Source organism: Falco biarmicus, chromosome 10 (assembly GCF_023638135.1).
Source record: "Falco biarmicus isolate bFalBia1 chromosome 10, bFalBia1.pri, whole genome shotgun sequence".
Lineage (NCBI taxonomy): Eukaryota > Metazoa > Chordata > Aves > Falconiformes > Falconidae > Falco > Falco biarmicus.
This window is the reverse complement of record NC_079297.1, coordinates 7,153,685-7,173,452: the sequence shown is the minus strand read 5'-3', so window position 1 is coordinate 7,173,452 and position 19,768 is coordinate 7,153,685. Positions and strand designations below refer to the sequence as shown.

The following is a 19,768-nucleotide window of genomic DNA, read 5'->3' as shown; positions in this document are numbered from 1 at the left end:
TTAGGTGTTCACAGTTCAGATTTCAGTGCTGTCCGCAAACCTCAATTTCTTCTGTCTCAGAAGCATCAATACACAAAACACACTAACCAACAAGGACTGCAACATCTACGTATTTCAGGTTTTTGCACAGTCCTACTGCTCAGTCAATGTCACAAGAATTAATCCTTGCAGAGTATGCCTATTTTGTAGCACCACCACCCCTATTTTATAGAGAAAATAGAAGCAAAATGCAGAGGAAACCTGTGTGACTACATGCTACGGGTGACAAGCTATATCCAGGACTGGCACTTGCTATTCTATCTGCCATATTCTCTCATTAATGAAACTCAGTCTTGACATTCATTAGCAACAAATGATGCAACAAGAACTGAAGTAACATTATCCACTCTATAGTCAACAAAATAGACAACAGAAAAATTGAAGAGTCACAGGCCCGCAGCGCATCATAGCTCTGTTTAGTAGCCCACCATTTCCTGATCAAGTCCATCAAGCAAACAAGCACGTCCAGTAGTTTTCAGGGAGATGTGATTTTCTCTTACCAGTACTGAACAAGGCAATGAGCCAAGCCAACCGCATAGCCCCTGTGCTGGGATTTCAGAATTAGAAGTAACTTCACAGCTCTGCGATACTGCAAATCCAGCAGCATCATCCCCTAATACTTCACGCTTCAACTGGTAAGGAGAGTCAACAGAATGGAGACTGTTGATAAGAAATAACCAAGGTTCTCCATGCCAAACAGACAATGTAACTCCTCACACTGCACCACTTCTTGCAGCAGTTTTCTTCACTCCAGTATCCAGTTGGTTTATCAACAAGACGGCCAGTCAGGAGTTCAATTCAGCAAAGTTTCAATTCGGTCCTCTTGATTTTATTTTCCCATCTTTGATACCACATTAAGATCCACATAGCTACTGAGAACAACATATGTTAAGAGACCCAGCAATTTATTGTGTCCCCATTTAGATCTGTCTTATTATTACAGCAGTGCCTTCCTGTCACCGACAAGACCTGGCTGCTTACAACACAGAGTTTTCTGGGTAGCTTTACATGTCCAGAACGCTTAGTCCTGCCTCCAGGTCTTGGCAGTGAAAAGCATATTTTAGTTATAGCCAGAATCTCTGTCACACAGTTAATGCTTTATTTCAAGACACTCTGTAGAACTAAGGTTTACAGGTTGTTGTTGTTTGTTTTGTGTTGTGTTTGTTGTTTTTTTTTTTAATACCAATTTCAAAAACTCGCTCTCTGAACTAAGGGTATTTTTACAAAGCAGAAAGACTGCCCAAGTCAGCCAAGTAGTCCCTCTTGCACTAAGAATTATAATTTGTCTAGTTTGGAAATAATAGGCTTCCTTAATTTGATAATGTTTCGGTCAAGTCAGACTAGACACCTTTTGAATACTCAAGGTATTTCTACAGCACATGAAATAGAAAGCTACCAATATCAGGAAAGCAGACCAATAAAGTGAGTATCATCAGAGATACAGAAAAAAAAAATCCGTATTTGATATAACTAGCTCAGTGAATATAAGTTTTCTTTAGGGGCTTTCTTGTTTGCACACTTACTCACTTCCCACTCCTCCTCAGCAGCTGCCATTTCAGTAGTTGCAAACAAGTCTAACTTCTGTGATATTTGAGCTGAAAAAAAATGAAGCCCACTTCGTGTCTGTTAGTCTGGCCAGCCTATTACTCAAAACTTGTCTCAGTTCATCCAGTTCAATTTTGGCATCCTTCTTCCCACTGCACCCAGCTGCCAGCAGAAGGAAAGCTGAAGGTCATATGCACCATCTTCATTTTGTCATACTGTTTTGTGGGAGGTGGATAGCGAGGGCTTGTTGGGGGGTCCATTGAGGGGAGTAGGTCCAAAATAAAAATTCCTCACTTAAAAATCCCTTGTTAAAAATTTTCAAAGCTACAACAGGAATATTATAGCAATGAGTCCACCCAAGAAAATAAGAAGGTTATTTTGTAAAATTTAATACCATACAAGAAAAAAAGGTTTCCTTGTTAGGATACATTATTCTTAGCTACAGAAGTGCTCACTTTCACATTTAGGATGTAACCAAGTAATGCTATTATTTTCCAGATCTCTAGATCCTACTGAAATAATTTCTCTTTCTTTCAAAGAGATCACTTTCCCCCATACAGTTTTTTAGCAAAGCAGCATAGCAAAACAATCTTTGAATTGAAACTTCACAAATACTTAGCCTTAAGGAGATATGATCTTGCCCATCTTTACTGATAGTTATATTAGATCTTGCATTGGAAAAATATGCAAGAATAGCATCCCATATTAAAGCAACAACAATTTCACTCTCAGAAACACTCCATATATTTTAAAAAAAAAGCTAACGAAGACCTGACCAAGCTCCCCGCAATTTTGTTGTATAAAGGCTCTTTCTAAAGCCATATAAAAACATATGCACCATAACCATATTTTAATAGATAATGCTGGCAGAAGAGAATAAATGAAAGGACAAAAGCAAGTTACAGGCATGCCTCTGCCACTGATTGCATCAAAAGAGTTTGGAAATCTCCACATTTGAAGCACTCATTTGGTGGTCTGACCACCAAAAGCAAGTGAAACAGAAATTGTTGCCTAATTGAAGACTGCTGCCATGAACAGCTTGCCAAGCCCTGACCAGGCACATCCAGAAACCTACTGCCACTGTCCTCTTCCAGTCATAGGATTAAGGGGCACAGCTCAATTCCCTTCCACAGCTACAGAACACAGTCTGAATTTTGGTCAGTGTCTGGTCAGCACAGCGCTGACCCCTTGCTTGGTGCTTTTGGTACTAGAGCTACCTGTTACTTTCAAGGCCAGAACGTTCTGCATACATCACATCTACTTCAGTCAGAAACATCTTCCACTACGGGCACTATGTGAGCTGCCCACTCATCACAAGTCTTTCAGCATTTCTACCCAGCAACAGAACTGGAATAACAAGCAAGGCCTCGCAGCAATTTCTTCCAGAGCTTCTGGCCATAATAAAAGCAGGATGGCACTCAGGCTGAGAGTAACTACCTTTCCTATAGTAGATAGATGGTTTAAGTTTGTTTGTATTGAAAACTATATATTAAAATGGAGGAAATAATTGCCTGCCTGCAATTAGATGCCATCCTGCGTTAAGATACAGTCAGGTTTGTCTCAGCGGAAATGAGCTAGCTCTTGTGCATGAAATGGCATAGCTTGTGTTAGCACAAGGACACCAGCAATGTCTTCCCATAGCTTGTCAGAACACCAGACAGCAGTGCCAATCCAAACACACAGAGCAGCAGCAAAAGCTTCCCTCCCCCCAACCCAGTAAACTCCACTGCATTGCCTAACTCCAGGCTGCCTTAAACTTAAATTAAAAAAAAAAACCTAACACCCTGCATTTATTGATTCTATCGATCTTTAGGGAATCCTTTTGAAAATGCTGCCACAACGAAGCAAGACTTATCTCCTCTTTGCCCCAGCGTTCGCAAAACATGCTAACCAAGAGGCTACTGAACTAAGAAACACAAACTTATTTTAGATATCTGCCAGTTATACCCAGAGACTTCTTCAACACACAACTAGACTCCTAAGTGAAGGCATGGTTTAAGAGATTGCTTTTTTAAACTCGTTACCAAGCTAACTAAATTAATTCTGGTGTTTACAAAGCTTAAGAATATGTATGTGGAGGTGCTCAGGCAATCAAATAAGGTCACATAACCAGGTCAGCTGCACAATATGTCATTAAAAACAGTCCTAATAGGGCAAGAGTAATAGTTTATGCGAGACACCCAGGCACACAATTAGCATTAGACCAATGTAAACTGCTGAGATAGATACTGTCTGTGTTCCACTGCAAATTTCTCAGTATACAGATTATTTCAGTAGATTTACTAAGAACCGTGTGTACCTAGAGCTCCATGTAAATGCTTATTAAGCAACTATTTTTATACAGTACGCTAGCTGTCTGTTGAAAACAAGTTTTCTTAAAAACACAGTTTTCTAAAGCAGAGCAGAACAGCTTCTCTGTTTAAAAACTTCCATTTCTCCCAGTCTCTCCTGGGGCTTACTGGCACTAAGAGTACAGGATACAACCGTTACACCTACTGATGAAGCAAGAGATTGTATGAAGGAATCTATTCAAACTCTGCTTACTCAACATTAAGACTTTCTATTTCAAAGGAGGGAGTGGACAGAGGAAAAAAAAACCCAACCAACACACAACCAAAAAACCACCGTGAACCGGTTTTGATCCTTTACTTCCACGTTTCCATTTACATCCTATGTGAGACTATGCTACTTCTTGCTTCTACAAAGTCATGAAGCTCCTTTGCAGTCCAAAACTGCATAGTATTAGTACAGATAAAGGTATATTACTGGGAAAGGAAGAGGAGAAAAAAAAGGTAGGAACAGTTTAAATATATCCCTCTGTCTTACCAAACAAAAAATTTAAAGCATACGTAATTAACAGAAACACTACAGCAGAAACTGCAGAAATAGTTGCAGGTTAATTTATATTAGGTAGTTGTAGAATACACCAATTCCTCTAGAAACGATGAGGTACAATAGACTTCCCTAGTACTAAAAGCAGCTATCATTTACACATGACCCATGTCTGTGTCAACTGGTTTATAAATGTTCCAGTACCTCAAGGCTCCATTAAAAAGGCTATTGTACAAATAAGGCAGCAGAATAAATGGAATTTAGTAAGAGGTCGAAAGGAATTATTTGAAGTATGACATGGAGGAAAAAAAAAGAAAAAAAGACTATAACAGCTGGCACAATTACCAGTTTCACAAAATTAACTTTACATTTCTCTCAGATGGAATTAATTTTACTCAGAGGTGACTGGACTTTATTATTTTTTGAAACACTGAAACTTAACAGTTTGTGTAGATCACGAAGTTTGCCCTTAATTCCTCAGACTGTAAGTAACGTTCTTCCCATGTTAAGAGTTAACATAAAGTATAAGCAAATAAAACTGATTTTTTTTAATTTGAGTAAAAACAAGTGCTTAATCTAAACGGGAAAAGGTCGGGGGGGGAACCCCAATGTAAATAAAAGAAACCACATTCGTGTTGGCAACTTAAAATTATGCAAGAACATTCACCAAATATAACAGAGATCCTTTAGTACAGTAATCGAGGCCCTCCTAGGGCAGGAGAGTTGGGCAACAGGTTATCTATTCATGCTGACCCCTGCTTAATCCAGAAAAGCAGAAGGGACTTTTTTCCAAGCAAGATTAGCAAAAAAACCCCCATGTCCATCACCACAAGCATTAACTACCTTCAAATGTACTGTACCTTAAAATATGCAGATATCGAATAGTAATAATCCAATATGTAAATGCTAATAGATGGCTCTTGCACAATACCACTCTTCCAAAATCATCGTCTTTGATGTGTTAGCAAACAAAGATCGTCACTAGAAATACTTCAAGAAAGGTCCCTTTCTCAACCTCTAAATGTATTTACATAACAGCAAAGCAGGTTCCCAGTCCTGTAAGTGGTTTGGGTGCACACTGGGGGAGTTGGGGAAGAAACCAGGAAGAGGAAGTAAGTAGGAAAAAAGTAGTCTCTAATTACTGGGGCACACGTGTTACACTACTGCTCACAATGTCAACTTTAAGTAATAAAAAAATACCCTTCTATCTGGTTACCGTCCTCTGGATATACTATCAGTACAATTAGTTCCTACAAGTTTCTTCAAGGTAAGGATTGTGGGAAGGAAGATAAAAATGACAGCTATTTTTCAAGCCCACATTCACAGTGCATTGGACAGGACCTGCATCTGCTCAGTTTCTTTGCATACTCTTCTGGTTTGGATACAGTAAACATTCCCAAACTAAAGGAAAAAATATTGGTGTAAAAGCAACCAAAACTGTAAGAGACATGTCACTTTTGCACATTAAGAAAGGCCATAGAGAACTCCAACTGCAAGCCCTACGCTACTTTACCTGGCTTATTTTTTCCTTCTTCATGACATACCATATGTTTTCAGAACTTTAACACTGAGATCAGTATCATCATTTTGTACTTGCAGGAGATTTCAGGACTAGCCCACCAACTTCACAAAAAGTATTTTCAGTTCTGCAAGATACCACAGACATTGCATTCGGCTACGCTGCTAACAGCTTTTAACCAGTCCAACCATGAGTTGGAGATAAGATGTCAGAAGATTACCAGCCCTGGAAGATTTGAGACTCCATAAGTCAAGGGCCTTAAACAGCCCGTTTCCTCGTTTAAAAGTTTATAATTAATCTTTTCAAAATTCGTTCTACAGTGATAAGCCCATATCCTTTTGTTTCACGTCGAGACCAGAACTTTGCAAGACAGAGAGCTAGGTTTTTTCCCCTTGTTTGCACATCTGGTATCACAGCGAGAACTGCCCCACCTGGTCCCGAGCTCAGCCGGGGCCCTGCCCGCAAGCTCGCAGCCGGGGACGCGGGACCCCCCGCACCCCGCGGGGCCCAGACGCGACGGAGGGCCCCTCCCGGGGGTGACACACACACACACACACACCCCGCCGACCCGCCAGGCCGGGAGGGCTCTCGGCTCGCAGCCCGGCGCAGGCGGGGGCGCCCCGCGGGCCGGGCCGTGCCGTGCGGGGCGGACTCACCCAGCGCCACCTGGCAGGCTCTCCGCAGCTGCCCGTGCGGGGGCCGCTTCGCCTCCTTCTCCGCCAGGATCTTCTCCAGCGCCCGCGACACAAACATACTCTTGGTGCGGGCGTCCTGCTCGCGGGCCGGGGGCTGCATGGCGGGGCAGCCCCGCCGCGGGGCAGCAATGGGGGGCGGCCGGGGCCGGCGCTCAGAGCCTGCGGCCGCGCCGCGGCCCCATCGTCCGGAAGAGACGCGCCTCCCTCAGCGGCCGCCACCGCGCCACCGCCACGGCGCCGCCATATTGGCACCGTCACGTGACCAGGGCTGCCACCCCGCCTCCCCGCGATGACCTCCGACCCCTCGCCGAGCCGGGAGTGACGGGCGGCGGGGCGGGGGCGGCCGGTCGCTGCCGCCCGTAACTAAATAACATCAAACGAAATGAACGCCGCCCGCCGCAGCTTCGGCCCTCTGGCCAGCTTCCGAGCGGGTCACGGCCCTGCGGCACCGGCCTCCCCCGGCACCGGGGCGCCCGCACGGCCGCCTCGGGCCCCGCACGGGCTCTCCAGAAACGTTGGCCCCTTGTCTTGTCCCTACGCTTTCTGGGGACAAATCCCGACCTATTTCCTTGCTGTAATACGAAATGCTCAAGTGGCAATTAGTCCGTTGCATCTTGGGTACAAATTTTGGCATGTCAGAACTGCAATGAGAGATGCTGCTGCGATTAGTTGTACAGATTAAGTTATGATTACTGAAAGGGAAGTCACGTTAATAAAATACTCATTGTTATAATGCTTCTAATCTAAACATCTCAACATTTGCATTATCACTCTTAACTTCCACAGAATGAGTCCTGTAAAGAGGCGCTGGGAAAGTACAGATGGGAAAGACCCAAAGTCATGCGTTAAAGAAGAATCACTAATAATCAAATGTCAAGTCCCAGAAACTGAGTTTCCTTTAATAACTTTATGCTCAATTGCATCTTCACCCTTTACCCTTTGGCCTATGTGGTAGGGTACCTTACACCCCAGATCAAATTCTGAACTCTTTGAAAACCAGTATAATCTTTGGAAATAATCTGTAGAGGTCATTTACTGCATAGACACCTTCATCTGGCAATCATCGCTGGGACACAGTCATCTCTTCTATGTCTTTCTACAATGAATTAATCAAATTAAGATGACCACACCTAACTGGGAATACAGGGACATGTTACATTGTCTAGATTGTAATTCTAAATTCTTATTTTCCAAGCAGTGGGATCCTAATTCCTTAAAATGTCATTAATGGATACTTAATGTCAAGTTGTAAAGAGCTGCAATTTTTGTCCTAGAAACCACTATCAAAGGCTCCAAATCCAAACACCAGTGGAAAGCATCAGTTTATTATTATTTCACAGGGAAAATGGACAGGGGCTTTTTGATCACCTCTACTGTCCAGAGGTTTTTGTGGACTGGCTCCAACAGAGCTGAGGACTCCACTTGTATGGAAAAATAGGAGTTAGAGAATAGGAAATCAGAAATTGTAACAAAGCCAGGAAGGACCTCTATCAAGAAACAATTTCTAAGGTTTGTTAGTATCTGAAAACTTGGGCTATCCTGAGGGATCACCAGTTTAAGTATGGATGTGATATGAGTGTGATTTCATGGTTCATCTTTAAATCACAATTTATGAGGTTGTAACTGCCTCAAAAATCTGCTAGTTGTATCTGTTCTCTTGACAGTAACAGTATGTTCAGCCTCTTCTGCTACCAGAAAATGTACCACATAACAAAGGTGAGACACTGTTGGAAGGTTAAAGTCCTTCTGAGAGTTTGTCAGCTGTCATAAGGCAACTGACTTGAACTTTCCTCTGCATTAAGTGAACAATGTACGTTCAGAGTGGATCGCTATTCCAAGTCAGAATCACAGAAACATGAGGCTGGGAAGAACTTCAATAGATCATTTAGTCCCCAAGCAGAATACTGTCTCTTCATGAAGAGTTCTATTATAGGAGATTTAACAGCTTTTCAGTTAGTTGCCCTCCCCCCCGCCCCCCCCCCATCTTGCTAACTATCCTATTAGGAAATTGTGCCTAATACCCGGTCTGGATGTTAACTGCTATTCATTAGCAGATGGAAGGACTCTATTATCATGGTGATGGGAATATCAGAAAAACAAGAGACAGCTAATGTAGAAATCAGGGTATTAAATATTGGTGGCTTTTTAAAAATTAAGACATTTCCAGATAGTGACTATAGATTCATTTTTGGTTTATGCTGAAAGTGTCTTACAGTCTGGTTCTTTCAGTATTTTGTTTGAGTTTCTGGTCTCCTGTATGAAAGACATTCATTCCTGTTAACATATGCCTGATTTCACTCTTCTTGTAGCCTCAGTAACATATTTGTTTCTACACTAAGAGTAGCTTTCATCCCCAAGCTGATACTTGGTGTATTAATTTAATTGCACAATATATTGAAACCATGCAGTGTATGCTTCTGTAGTAGCAACTAAGCCCATTAAATATTTAGAAAAATGCAGCTGATTTCAGAATGCTGAAGTAGCCCAAATTTTGTCCTGCTATTTTCCTGGCAGGATTCAGTATGCTACTACTTTTAAACAGTATCAGCTGTGTAATCAATTTATATATTTGCTATTTATTTTTAAAGTATGTTACATACCTAAAAGTGTTGAGTATTAAGTCATTACGTGGTCTAGTATTTTGTATGGGGCATCCAGTTCCATGAGATATTTCACCATCTCCTTTGGGTCTGTGAACATCTTAAGGTTTTAAACCCTCTTTGTATTATCTTTATATATCTGTGATCACTTAAGTGTGCCATTTCCACATAAACCACTTTGGGTATCAGGGGGTTGAGAGATGGTTTACTTGCTAGGTGGTTGAATTCATTTGCATTAAAAATTAAAATACAGATAGTATTATGGGGTTTAATTGTAATTTTCAAAACCTTGTTCCCAAAAGGCAGAGTCTGAAAAACAGGGGTTTGGGGTTAATGCTGATTCAGCGTGTCTCTGGGAGGGAATTAGGAAGGTGGCTTGCTGTGCATCTCATGACTCAGCTGCCTCCTTTAATTCCCCCTCCAAGCCCCGCTGTAGCTGCTATACTGCAGGCTCTCAAATCCTCTCCACAGAGTATCTCACTGACTGTCTTACTGACCAGGCAACATCTAATTTAATTTGCTCGCTCTCTGGCAAGAAATTCAGTATAAACCTTAAGAGCCTCATTACTGACAGAAAAAAAAATGACAAAAATGAACAATCCCAATTTTTTCCTGGCTAGTTCAATTTAGCACATCCAAAATAAGAGAAGGTTTAATATGTCTCTCTAATAATGCCTATTAGAAGTGGAGAGACGGAGAAACAGTACACAAAAAAAAGGGAGAACAGGATCACCTGTCACAGAGTCAAGTACTGACATTGAGAGCTCAGAAGTTAAAAGACAAACTGATTGTGCTTTGACTCAAGAGTCATTTAATTTCAGTGCTGAAATCTACAGTCTCAGTATAGGTGAGAATATGCCATGAAAAACAAGATGACCAAGTTAGAAGGGAAGATTTGGCTGATACAGGTTAACCAAGAATCAGAGTTGGATGAAAAATAGTCATGTTGGGAAGGTGCCAGAATGTTATTATTCCACTAAGTTTTTATTCTAAGTAGTAATGTTAAGGAAGTAAGACCTATCTCTTGAAAAGCTATGAGTTCAGCCATAACAAGACAAAATGTGTGGTTATTTGAGTAAGAGAAAGGAGCAGAGAGCCCAAGAATCAAGCAATACTAATATGAAAATGGGGCTTTCATTCTCATTTACACTAAGGGCTATTGTGGTTATTTCCATTCCTACCAACAGGTCCTTTTCACAGTATGAATCTCCCAAAGAACCTCATCCTTTATTGTTACAGATGATGTAAGTCTCTGCAGACCTTTGTTACTATCTAGGGTGGCCTTGCCTTGCCTGCCTTTTATTATTGTAGGATGTGAGGCAAAAAGAAGCAGATTCCTGACATAGACTAACTGCACACAGACCAAAGTGTGCACAGTTGCCATGGTTGACCACACTGGTGTTTCAGACATGCAAGTTTATCCAACAGAGCCTGAGGAATGTATATATGCAAGATGTATTGTCATAGTTAACTAGATATAGACTGCTCCTTGATCTGCTAGTATTAGCTTCTGAAGAAGCTGTCCAAGGAACAGCCTCCTCCCTTCACTCAGTAACACTGGGTCACAGGCACAGTGGCAGATGGTTTTAATTGCTAACCCTTTTTTGCAGAAATACACCTTTTCCCTTGATTAGGGAATGCCTGCCTTTGATTTTTGTATGAACACGTGTAATCCATATGCAGTAAACAGAGAGCTTGTCATCTACACTAAACTGTCTTCTTGCCACCACTGATGATCTCACACTGCCCAGGAGGTCTGGAGTTCAGACAGAATCTTTATTTTCCTTCTTTAAATGCTGGTGAGAGCCCTTTGTACATTCTTCAAAGGTAATGTGCTACAGTTTTTGGACAGGTTGAGGCACAGGACACAGCAATACTCTGCTCCATTTGGGTGAGCAGGGAGAAAGGATACCAGTAAATGTACAAAAACTGAAGAAAAAGAGGGTGGAATACCTTGCCTGTGGCATCTGTCTTGTTACATGTGACAGGAGTTGGAAACGAATCATGATCCTTCTTTCTTGCAGGTGCAGCCCAATCTAAAATATTCTGATATCCCAAAACCAATGGAGTCTTAGAAGATGACACAGGATGTAATATCTGTGAGAAAACAAAACAAAAGAAAACAAAAACCGTCTTTCTCAGAGAAGAGAAAACTAGAGAAACCAAAACCTATTAAGATGTTTCCTGTGAATCATGCTAAGGTGCAGATGGGCCTTGGGAATAACAAAGAAAAATGTGTATATGGTAGTCTGTAGAAACTGAAATAAGGGGGTTTAATGTTGGGGTTTTTTTAGTTTTCAGTTTTTCAGGCTGCTCCAGCGGCTCAAGGAATTACCAGTAGCTCTGTGCATCTGTGTTGCATACCTCTAGTCAAGGACTTTAGCAGAAGGTCAAAATATGCTTTGATCACAAAAACTTGAGGTGCTGCAGCATGTTCAGCTCACTCCAAGTGCAATGATACTAATTCTTGTCTATCAGTTGGCAGTAAATGGCACCGATGGGCATGACTTCATCTAAGGAAGGAAAGGTTAATACGAGAAGCAGTGTATGTCAGGAGAGTTTATTTCCAGGCCAGCAGCATTAAATTAATATCCTGGAGTTCAAATTTCTGTGATGGGGCTTAACATACCACACTGACCTGTTTCTCTTGGCTGAAGTAATCAGCCGTTACTATCAAAATGCAAAGTTCTAATCACGTGGGAACTGCCTGTTCTCTGGTGTTGCATATGTGATAGCAATACTTCTAACATATTTTTCCAGCAAAATAGTTAACCCATCAACAATTGTTTGAATGCTGTATAGCTTAACATTAGATTTTATGAGAATTCACGGACAAGAGACTGTTCTGAAATGTACAAGTGTAAGTAGCCAGATCATTGTCAGGACACATCTTCAAAGAAACTTTTCTGTTTCTCTTTTCATTTACCCCCAGAGTTAGTGCTCTGGGATGTAAACTAACTAGGTCCTCCCATCTGTACACAGTTTTACTCAGGTGCTGTCGCTACAAAACCAATCCAGTTCTGCTAAGGAAGCCTTCTCTATATATGCAGACAGTGGCAACATAGGAGTAAGACATTAATTTTCAATTTTATCTCCTTTAAAGTGCTCATGTTAGGAGCCTTTGTTATCAGAGATTCATCTTACTTAAATGCAGAAGCTTAGTGACTTCAGTCCCTAAATTCAAATTCTGGTTCAAAATAGTATAGGTTCCTCATTTAGGCCTATCAGTGAAGTGCTTAATGATAGGTGGGATGAAGTGAGGTACCCCTGGGTGAAGTACAAGTTTGGGTTCTTATTTTGATTTCTAGGTTCTATTGTATCTAATGGGCATGGAAATGATCCTATAACTTTTCAGAACTTATTTTCATTTAATGAATTAATAAAATAAATTTAAAATTAATTTTAAAAATCTAATTATGAGGAATGAGTGGAGTAGTTAAATTTTCTCATTCAGTACTTGAAACTCAAACACTATGTCATTACATTGCAAAACAATGAAATGGACCAAAATGAGTGTAAATAGTAATAAGCAACATTACAAGAGAAGAAAATTAAAAGAATGGGAAGATCATTTAAGGCGTTATAAAAACATAACATAATTTGTTATAATTCTTTAAAACATTTTGTTAGTTTTGCCTACAAACTTTTAATCTCTGCTGGAATTCTTTAACTGGAATATAAAATCTAAGACAATAAACAGACTTTCTAAGTGGAATTTAGCAAACCTACCCCCAAGCTGTTTGAATTCAGAGGGTACTTGGGTGAGCACAGGGCCACATCTATACAAGAAGTACTTTGGCAGTATAAACGTATCAGAATACTATGGGGATGATTCTAGCAGTGATATTAATGGTGAAGGCCTAGAACCAATGAATCTGCCAAGTTTGCCCAAACAGCTTAGAGATATAGCTCCATGACATGAGGTATCTATTATCCCCTTCCCTGAAAAATTCTTACCTGTGTGATACCAGCAAAGCATTCCTAGGATGAGCCACTGGAACTGCTTTGATGGCAATTCATCCTAGTTACCAGCAAAGTATACATTTGTCTTTATAATGTTAACCACAATAAGAAGTTTTGCCAACATAGCTGTATTAATCACAGATCATATCTCATCACAATTCTTGTTAAGCATAGACCTGAAATATTTAACAATAATACTGCTGTATAACATCTTCACTGACCTACCCATTGTAAATTATATTGAATTCAGTGGACTTAGGATTTACAGCAATATGTGTCAGGGTCAAATTTAGCCCAAGGAGATCCATTTTGGGTATGACACAGCTGGTAAGTGAGCCAGCCAGAGGAGATGCCCCACTGGACCTGCTGCCTACAAACAGGGAAGGACTGGTGGGTGATGTGGTGGTCAGAGGACGCCTTGGGCATAGTGATCATGCGGTGATAGAGTTTTCAGTTCTCAGAGAAGTAAGGAGGGTGGTCAGAAGAACCACTGTCTTGGACTTCTGGAGGGCTGACTTTGGCCTGTTTAAGAGCCTGGTTGACAGAGTCCCTTGGGAGGCAGTCCTGAAGGGCCAAGGGTTCCAGGAAGGCTTGATGTTCTTCAAGAAAGAAATCTTAAAAGATTCAGGAGCAGGCTGTCCCCATGTACTGAAAGACGAGCTGGTGGGGAAGAAGACTGGCCTGGCTGAACAGAGAACTTTGGCTGCAACTCAGGAAAAAAGTTTACTGCCTTTGGAAGAGATGGCAGGCAACTGTGGAAGACCCTAAGGATGTCATAAGGTTATGCAGGGGAAGATTGGAGAGGCAAAAGCCCAGCTAGAACTCAGGCTGGCTACTGCCGTAAAAGGTAGCAAAAAATGTTTTCACAAATACATCAGAAACAAAAGGAGAGCCAAGCCCTTTTTCTCTTTCACATAAATTTGAGTATTTTAAATACAAGCACATTGCTTGATAAGTCGGCTAAAGAGGAGTTAGCATGCAATTGGATATAGAGGCCAAGGATACTTGCATCATTTGTACGAAAGTAATGAGTTCACTAGATCAAAGACTGCTTAAGGATTCAAGGAAGAAAATGTGGAAGAGGTGGAGAATAGTTCTTTTAAAAATCTGTAATTTGAAAGAAAGTGAACCCCATGGATGCAGCCTTTATGAAGGATTATGACCTTTTTCCATTACTCACATGCAAAAAAGGTTAGGCTGGGTATTATTCTGAGGTGTTCCCTGAGGCAATCTTTTCTCTCACTGGGTAATATTCTGGGCACACATAACTGGAGACAATTAATTCCCACAAAGAATTTTCCATGCTCACTTAACATAAGGACAACAGCTACAGAAAGATGGGTCAGTTCTGGGTGGGAGCTTGTTGGAGTGTCAGAAATTTGAGACTATAAGGTCACACAGCCAGACTGCTACTCAATAAAAAATGGTGTCTGCATGCAACATTGGCCTTTCAAAAGGCTCAGATATTTTTTCTTATCCCTGCCTGTTTGAAGCATCACTTATTGCTATAGAAACTAGTTCTTCTTCACACATTTAGCTAGTTTTACTTTGCCCAACTGGAATCCACGGGTGTCTCTAGTTCGTATTTTATGGCCCACTTCATGTCTTCTTTCAAAACAGTCCATGCTGCAGCAAGTCAGCAGACTGATCCAAAAATCAACTGGAGGGTATGTTGCAGATTACACACTTACCCAGGCAGACTGAGTGGTTTAGTATGTCCTTAAACAATCTATGATCAGGTGTTGGGATGCAGCCATATAAGTGGAAGGCCACAGCCAGTCTTGTGGCTGTTATTCAGAGGCCACACAGATTAAACCTTTTAGGTTTATTTGCACAAAACACTTGGAACATCTTTTCAATGTTCACACTGGAAGTTGTATGCATATTATTGGAGAAAACATTGCTTGACACAGCTAACAGAAAGTTTCCCTACAGCTTCTTGACTGGAATGCTTCAACAGGGTCAATTCAGTGGTATAGGGAGGGATCTGCCTGTACTTTTGCAAATAATGCTACAAAAATGCAACAAACCAAAGGCTATGAAATGAGAATAAATTCCATTCAACATTGTGACAAGCCAATAAACCACAGCATGGCCTGATTCTCTAGGGTCTGCAGGGATTGCACAGTGCAGAAAGGGAAAGCTTTCACATTTTCTAAAACACTTTGCATCCTTTTTATTTGCTACTTGTGCCTGAACTGCCCTTATGGGCTTTCAAACCACTTCTGCTGAGTGCAATCTATTCAATCCAGCTAGGGAATAGAAACATTTCCATGCAATTTACATAACCAACTAACATGATCAGCTTGAATTTCAAACATCAATTGTCAGATGGAGGCAATGACAGAACCTGATAGATAAAAAATGATCTATAGACAGAATATGTATTTTTCCCACACACAAGTGTATAATCATGAAAATCATGCTTCAGTTATATATCCCAATTCTTCAGGTACCATAAACTAATAAATGCATTGTGGAATTAATACATAGAGTGAAAACAGAGCCCCCAAACCTGCAGAAAACAAACAGAAGAATTTGAAATACTGCCTAAAATGACATCTACTTGGGAGCAGTCTATGGAAAGAAAAACGGGCACCACCCATAAGCAAAGCATTCCCTCTGACTTGCTAGGCTTTGTTCATAGCTCCTACTGATGTCAGCGTAAGTTTACAACTAACTGGCTCTTTGAAAATCAAGCCTGTTATTTAGGTGGTCATAAATGCTATTTGAATTTATCCTAATAGATGTCATAGCATGTGAAGTACTGTTGCATTTGAAGTATTGTTGGTAGCTGGGAGCACATCTGCACTGGGCTGACTAATTTGAAAAAGCCGAGAGCTAGACGCCCATGCTGAGTAAGATGCACTGTTTCCGATTATACCGTTGTTTTCCTTCGGAATTGTGTGCCTAGGTTGGTTTACGCTTTTCCAATCTTATAGCCCTTGTTTAAACCAGTTTTTTTCACTTGAGGGCGCTAAAGGCCCAGCTCCGGAAAGGGTACGCGCTGCTTCAGTTCGCGAGCAGTACTGCTCAGAAGTACCACAACACAAAAAAAAAAAAAGGGAGGGGGGGGGGGGGGGAATGATCACAACTGTGTAAATAATTCATTTTAGTTACACATATTAACATGATGAGATCTTGGGTGCTAGAGCTGGAAAGAGACTATTGTCATACAGATCAGAATAGATGGCCACGTGCTGCTGTTTGCCTTGAACCTGAAGATGACCAGAAGCTCATTCAGAAGAAGAGTGTCATATCTGCTTCTCTGTTGTCAATACCTCTTCCACACAGGTCAGCAGACAGATACATACCAGAGTTAGTCCATTAAGCTAAATGGGGACCTGAAGATTTTGTTTGTATTTGCCTCCATTGGGTGTGACCCCCGTCTCCCCCAGCCCATGTATATCCCAATTCACAGCTACCATTCAGCTTGTTTTAGTTCCAGGAGTTAATATTTAACTCAGCAGCAGATCGGGTCCTCTCACAGACTTAAAGAGTTCACTTCGTTCAGATTATCTGTCTCTTCCCTCTGTCTTCTCTTTTTCAAAGACCTTTTTATGGCATTGATCTACACAGTAGTCTTTTTCTTTTTTTTTTTAAGATCTATAAGAAAAGCATCTACTTTCTGTCACTTCTTCGCAATTAAATTGTCATTCAAGCTGTAAAGTACTAGCTAAACTCAGGAGGTAATTTCATAAGCAAAGCCAGTTTTCACAGCTAAATCACATATGACTAATATATTGGTCATGCTGATGTGCCGAGTTGTGGTTTAAATATTTCTAATGACGTTCTGTAACTATTTATATGACTACTACTTCACAATAATCTGGCAGTTCATTTGAAACGTTACAGTCTGTTTGAATTAGAAGACTAGTTCCCACCATGGGTTCAGATATTTTAAACCCCTTTGTCCTTCTGGATTTTTTCAGCTGTGGCTTAATGTTGCTTGCAATACTATACAAATGAGAACACAAGAAGACAGGATGTTTTAATTATTGCACATGCAAAATCAGAGCCTGAATGAAGGGCTGCTGTAAACTGTGGGTCCTTTCAATGTTGATTTCATTGTTAAATTCTACTTGATTCTACTGATCATAGCACTTTAGTCCCCCTTCTTGGGCTATAGGCAGGCATATGTCCCAGATGACTCTCCCCCTACTAACTTATGGTGTTAAAAACTAGATGGTTCAAGTCCCCATGTAGTCCAGCCCAAACAGTGAGCATGTGGAAGAGTAAGTCTCTCACTTTCGTTGTGGGGCTCACTCAGTTGCCACATCCTACTGACTGTCTACAGAGAAGCAATTTGTCTTAGAGAAGTTAGTTTCCCACCCACTAGCTAGGAAACAATGAGCTCTGTGTGGTCACCTGAATTCCCAGGTTTCACTGAAGTGGACATGGAAAGCTGGCAGGAGATTAGGAGCACAAAAACTGTCAAAACTGAGAAGCATGAAGGCCCCTTCTAAATGTGCTTATATGCCTTTTGACAGATGGGAGGCTTGTCTGCATTTTTTGCTAAGCAAGACATTTCCAGAATGTCTATGATTATGGATGGTGAAGAAAAAAATTGTAAGGGAAAGTGGCAAGATAGGGAATGAGCTAAATCATTTGAGGACCCTGAACTGTCTTGGGTCTCCTGGGAAGAGAAAAGCAAGATACTCAGTGAACATGTCTTCCCAAACTGCACACAGGGAAATTAGGACAGCACTGTCAACAGTGGCTGTGTCCATGATACTGATCACACAGGGCAACACAAGCAGAAGCACAACCTTATCCCTGTTACATGACATGGAAACCAACACTGCAATAAATGAGACCAGAGAGAGAGCTTCATTCCCTTAAACCTGCAACATACTGGACCCTGTCTACAGTGGCCTCATCTAATCAACACTCCTTTTAACTCCAGTATTGATCAATGACTTGCATTCACCCAGTAATTTTAAACTAATTGAGCTGTTTTCATTGATGCTCATGTCAGCACGCTATGAAAAAAAGACGAGATTTTCGGCAGTGTATATCTGATTTGCATACATGCTTATTCAGGCAGCACATGTAAATCATCAAAATTTACCATCACTGGCTGCTTGTGACACATTTGCTAACCAAATGGCATGGGAGCACCAAACCTGAACCAAATGCCTATTGGATGCCTTGTCTGGGGGAGAGGAGACTTAGAAAAAACAAGACTGGTGCAACTATGTACCCAAATTACACTGTGGTCCATGCTACAGAAATATGCAACAAAACCCAAAATCTGCCTCCAGTTACAGATGTGTGTAATAAAAATTCTGATCCCTTACAAGTCTAGTATGGCTGCTTTTTTACAGTAAATCGCATAAACTTGTGCATGATAAAGCACTGCCTTGTTCTTAGTACATAATATGAGATATCTTTCTGTTTCTAAAAGTTTTAACAGTTCCCAGATAAACAGATACTTGCTTTCATAATAACCAACAGACACTTAACTTTGGGGGTGTCCTGTCCCTGCCTCTTTCAGACCACTATATAGATATGATGTTTTATGTGTTACTTTCACAGAAAATGTCAAGTGCTTGCAATGGCTTCATAATTTAGAAATCCATTTAGTACAGGCATATGTTTAAGTAATATTTTACTACAAATAATAAGAAAGTAGAACGAGTAAGGGATTTAAAAAAATAGAAGCCATACTTCCTTTCTGAACCAGGCAATTCAAACAAAGTCAAAACACAAACAAGATATTTGGAGAAAAAAATTTCATTGCATTGTGCCTTTCAGTATGGTCAGTCATATGGGAAAGACCTTGAGTAACCTGATTTTCACATGCTCAGAGCGCGTGGGTGCATCACCATTGCTCTGTAGAGAGGCCACAAGCCGGGTCACAGTGTTAGTCGCTCAGAGAGCTGTGAGGTCTGAACAGAAAGAGATCCACAGTTACAAGAAAATAATGTGCACGCTGGTTTTACAAGTAGTGAAATCCCCTGTAATTTCATTGCCTGCATTCAGAAGCTGAGAAAGTAGAAGTCTGGGGATCTCACTAGGTTCCCACAAATCTGCTTTGTCTCCTACACCAGCTGCAAGGCCTAACATTTTGCTAGCAATCCAGCCAGCCGAAAAGAAGTACAACGAACAGTACAGCTACCTGTGAGTTAATAAGGACTGCCATGTAATATGAGTTTGCCTCAGCCCAACACAACAATTTCTAGGCTCTGCTGGAATACAGCACACATTGTAGTGCTGTTCAACAATGGAGAGAGCTTGGAATGAGGCAGAATTGGAGAATGGTTTATGCCAAAGAATTTGTTGGCCAGGGCTGGTTTAGATCTGGCTTGTATTTTTTCTGAAACCTCAAATTTATTGGTAACATGGCTTGGGTGACTTTGATTACGGCTTATTCTTATATGTCAGTGCCCACCCTGTAAGATTATCTGTTTCAGCCCTTAGTGGCTTGGGTGTTTTTTCCATATGCCACAACCTTACACTGATATGTCAGTCTACAAACTATTTTACTCCACATTAAGGAAGGAAACAGAGAACAAATACATGTCTCTTATGTGACCTCTCCTCTAACACATAACTGTAACTTAGGTGTAGAA

The 19,768-nt window shown here is 41.0% G+C and overlaps 1 protein-coding gene across 2 annotated transcripts in view; it reads right to left on the bottom strand.

Annotated features, from left to right (window-relative positions):
* Positions 1 to 6,886, bottom strand: part of ARFGEF2 (ADP ribosylation factor guanine nucleotide exchange factor 2) — a 39,576-nt gene extending 32,690 nt beyond the window's left edge. The window contains exon 1 of one of the 2 annotated variants that reach the window (XM_056355162.1): positions 6,592 to 6,886. In XM_056355162.1, the coding sequence (XP_056211137.1) occupies positions 6,592 to 6,730 (139 nt within the window). In that variant the 5' untranslated portion in view covers positions 6,731 to 6,886. The remainder of the gene's footprint in view (positions 1 to 6,591) is intronic. The other variant, XM_056355161.1, reaches the window with a different exon arrangement.
* Positions 6,887 to 19,768: the final 12,882 nt, after the last annotated feature.